The sequence below is a fragment of the Psammomys obesus genome, unplaced genomic scaffold (assembly GCF_907164565.1).
Source record: "Psammomys obesus unplaced genomic scaffold, mPsaObe1.curated_primary_1811, whole genome shotgun sequence".
NCBI classification, from domain to species: domain Eukaryota; kingdom Metazoa; phylum Chordata; class Mammalia; order Rodentia; family Muridae; genus Psammomys; species Psammomys obesus.
This window is the reverse complement of record NW_026591598.1, coordinates 12,596,975-12,600,550: the sequence shown is the minus strand read 5'-3', so window position 1 is coordinate 12,600,550 and position 3,576 is coordinate 12,596,975. Positions and strand designations below refer to the sequence as shown.

At 56.8% G+C, this 3,576-nt stretch overlaps 1 protein-coding gene across 1 annotated transcript in view; it reads left to right on the top strand.

Moving 5' to 3' along the window:
• The first annotated feature begins 482 nt into the window (after positions 1 to 482).
• Positions 483 to 3,576, top strand: part of Selenon (selenoprotein N) — an 11,470-nt gene continuing 8,376 nt past the window's right edge. Inside the window, exon 1 of the mRNA XM_055611435.1 lies at positions 483 to 1,354. Within this exon, the coding sequence (XP_055467410.1) occupies positions 1,169 to 1,354 (186 nt within the window). The 5' untranslated portion in view covers positions 483 to 1,168. The remainder of the gene's footprint in view (positions 1,355 to 3,576) is intronic.

The window sequence follows — 3,576 nt, the reverse complement described above, 5'->3', positions numbered from 1 at the left end:
GGTGTGGTGGCGCACACCTTTGATCTCAGCACGCAGCAGGCAGAGGCAGGTGGATCTCTGAGTTTGACGCCAGCCTGGTCTACACAGTGAGTTCCAGGGTAGCCAGGGTTACACAGAGAAATGCTGTCTCAAGAAAACAAAACAAAAAAAAAGGAAAGAAAGAACAACAGTCATATAAAAATTGTCTCTTATACGTATGCACAGCTTTTGGAAGTCTCTTTCCTCCACCCTGTTGAGGCAGAGCCTTTCCTGTGTTTTCATACGGTACATGTTTCAGAGCTAGAACTCCGGTCAGGCTTACGGCGCTTTTACTCACTGAGCCGAGCTGTCTTGCTGAGCCATCTCTCCTGCCCCAAAGTGATCTTTGAACATGATTGCTGTGGACTGCTAATTCAAAGCGCAGATTTCTGAGTCTAACCCCTGAAGGCTCCTGTAGGCAGAGGTGGGCGTTGAGCACTGAACTGTGACCAGGCAGCCTGCATGCCTGATGGATGGCTCTGGTTGGCTCTGGGGTACCTATGATGCACCCCCATTTAGCTTGGCTGGTCCCAAGTGCCACCAAGTGCAGATATTGTCTCTTGGGAGTCCGTAGGGCAGGGCTAGCATGCTTCATTCTGTCATAGAAGACCACTCTGTCGTAGCTTCCGTAGCCGGCTTTTCTCCCCTTAATCCTTCATCCTGGCTCCATCCATACAGAAAATATGAGGGACTTTGCATGTCCTTACAGGAGAGCAGAGAAATCAGCCAGCCCTAAACTCCTCATGCAGGGAGTCCAAGCCAGCCTGAAGGGCAGGGAGAAGCAGGTCAAGTCTCCGCCCGCCGGTGTTCATCCAGTGACGCCAGAGCCCTACAGCCCTATGTGTCTTGCTTTTCTGTTTGCTAAGATTCCCTTGACTGAGTCCCTCACAGTCCTCTAAGATCCAGAAGAGGGCCATAACCAATCATGGATTCCGAGTGACACAGGCCTGGCTTTGAGTCCTGACTCTCCCCTCCCCTTGCCTAGTTTGTGACAATGGGGAAGTGACTTCATCTCCACTTGTTTGTGAAATGGAGTTGCTAAGGACATCATCCACTCCCCGGCTGTGGTCAAAGCAGAATCCCACACAGTGTCCGCCACTTTGGTGACTTAACTAACCCTAGCTCCCTTGTCACGGGCATCCTGAGAAAAATGAGGCCTGGGGACCAGCGGCAGGGCCTCTCCAGCCACCTCTGTCCCACAGGGTCCGTTCCTGTGGCCAACTACGAGGAAGAGCAGCTGTCTCATGATCCCAGCGAGGAGACGCTCACCATAGAAGCCCGATTCCAGCCTCTGCTCACAGAGACCATGACCAAGAGCAAAGATGGCTTCCTAGGGGTGAGTCGGGCTGGGTGACGGCTCAGGAGGGGCAGCCGACACTGCCTGTGTGTACTTGCTCCTGAGGACAGGCCTCTGTGCCATCTTCCTCACCCCTGTCAGGGTCCCTCGTGTGCCCACTGCATTTAAAAGGCTGCGCTTGCTTCCCGGTTTGGTCTGGTGGGAGAACAGGGAGGGAGGTCTGCAGGAGCACCTCCCCTGCACAGGGAAGTCTAGGAGAGCTTCCTGGCAGGGCTGACATCTGAGGATGTCAGATAGGGATGGGCACTTTCTGCCAGTCCGTGTCCTGGACCCCCTAGCCAGCTCCTGGCATGTGACAGGTGGTGTCAAATGCTGGTGACCTGGATGTGCAGTTCAGCCTCTGGCAGGGACTGTGGGGGAGGATGAGCCCCTGGTAGGGGGGTGGGGGGACAGACAGGTGTTTGTGTTGCAAGCTTCTTCCCAGCTCAAGGCCCTGAGGACACGGTGACCCCATTGCAGCATCTTGCCCCCCCCCCCCGCCCCAACCCTGCTGGCTGTCACCTCTTACCAGGTCCTCTGGGTTTCCTTCCTATTCGCTAGGTTTACTTCCTACCTTCTTGCCTGCTGTTCCTCTGCTGTGAACAGCTGTCACCCGGTGCCCAGCTGTACCTGCTCAGCGAAGGCCCACCTCCACATGAGCAAGAGCCTGTGGCGAAAGGTGGCAGGCAGGCCAGAGGGCAGGTGTGGCTGGCCCAGGGCCTGTGAGTGGCACACTGGCTACCGGGGCAGTAGGAGGCGAGCTTGCTGAGGGTCTCTTTGCCTGACTTTTAGCCCTTGTTCTGCAGAAGCAAAATGCCTCAGTGGGTCAGTTGTGAAATTGGATGTGTGTTCTGCAGGCTGGGGCTGGGGGTGCGGGTGCAGGCAGGCCAGTTCCTGCAGTGGGTGGCGGGGGCGATGGGTAGAGTGGGGGATGGGTGGAGGGAACAGCTTTGGAGGCCACAGAGGAGGAAAGAGCAGGGAGTGGCTGCTGATGAAAAGTGGGGTGCAGAGCAGGTGACTCAAAGTCCTGGCTGGGGACACTGTTTGCCCAAGTGAGGGCTGCAAGTGTTTGCCCAAGTAGAGGGAGTAACTCCACTTGGGAGAGAGCACTGAGATGGCTGGGGCATGTCAGGGGAACTTCTGTAAGTGGAAACAGGTTCCACCTTCTTAGGAAGACCTGGAGTGGAAGGTGATGGCCTTGCCCGGCAAATGGCTCCTGGGAGTGGTAGGAATGGTGCCGGGAGAGGAACCAGGGAGACTCAGGGAGGCAGAGCAGTGCCCTTACCCTGCCACAGCCCGGAACCCTCTCCCCTGACAGGGCCCTGCAGGGTTGGCCGGCCTGTGAGCAGAGGCAGCAGGCAGGCAGCTTAGCCTGGCCCACCCTTGAGAACCTGCCTGTTTGATTCCTTTGGATGAGAGCTCCCTGGACCATTCCTCCTCTTCTTCCTCCTCTTCCTTCTGCCTCCCTCCAAGCCTGCATCTTTGGCCACTGTGGAGGTGGAGCGGGATGGAGGGGCCACTACCTAGCAAGGATTGGCAGTGTCCTTTCCCAGTGGGCTAGATCCCTAAAGGGATGGCGCCCTCCTGTCCTGGTAATGCTGCTTCGAGGGGCACAGCACCTGCCTGTATAGATCACGGAGGAGCTGCGGATGAAGGGCTGTAACAAGGGGCCACAGACCTCCAGGGTCCTGCCTCTGGGCTCCATGGCATGTGTAGATAGCCCTGAGGCCACTGACTGATCACTTCTGCCCACACACTCTTCGGCTGGAAGAGACTAATGAGGAAAGGCCTTGCTGAGGCTGAGCAGGATGGGGCAGATGACTGGAGGCAGTGCCTCCTCTCAGAGTGACCTTCCTTCTGCTTCCCTGGGCTTCCGCTCTTAACTCTGGAATTTTTTCTGTTTTTCACTCACCTTCTTCATCAGACTCAACAACAAACTGAAACTCTGGTCAGCTGTGGTTGGGGAGATACCAGGGGATTAGGGAACAGAAAGCATGACTGCCTGAGGGAGCTAGCAACCTGGGGCAGGGCCTGGCACCTGGGACCGGGTGAAGCTTATACAGGGGCTGAGGGTGGACCTGTATCAAGCCCAGAGCTCCACCACCCTGTTCTAGTACAGGTGGCACCTCAGCTGCTCACCCTGGGTAAGCTGCCCTGTCCTGCACCGGGCCTGAGAAGCCACTGAAGCCAGGGCAGGGCGTGTGTGTGTGTGTGTGTGTGTG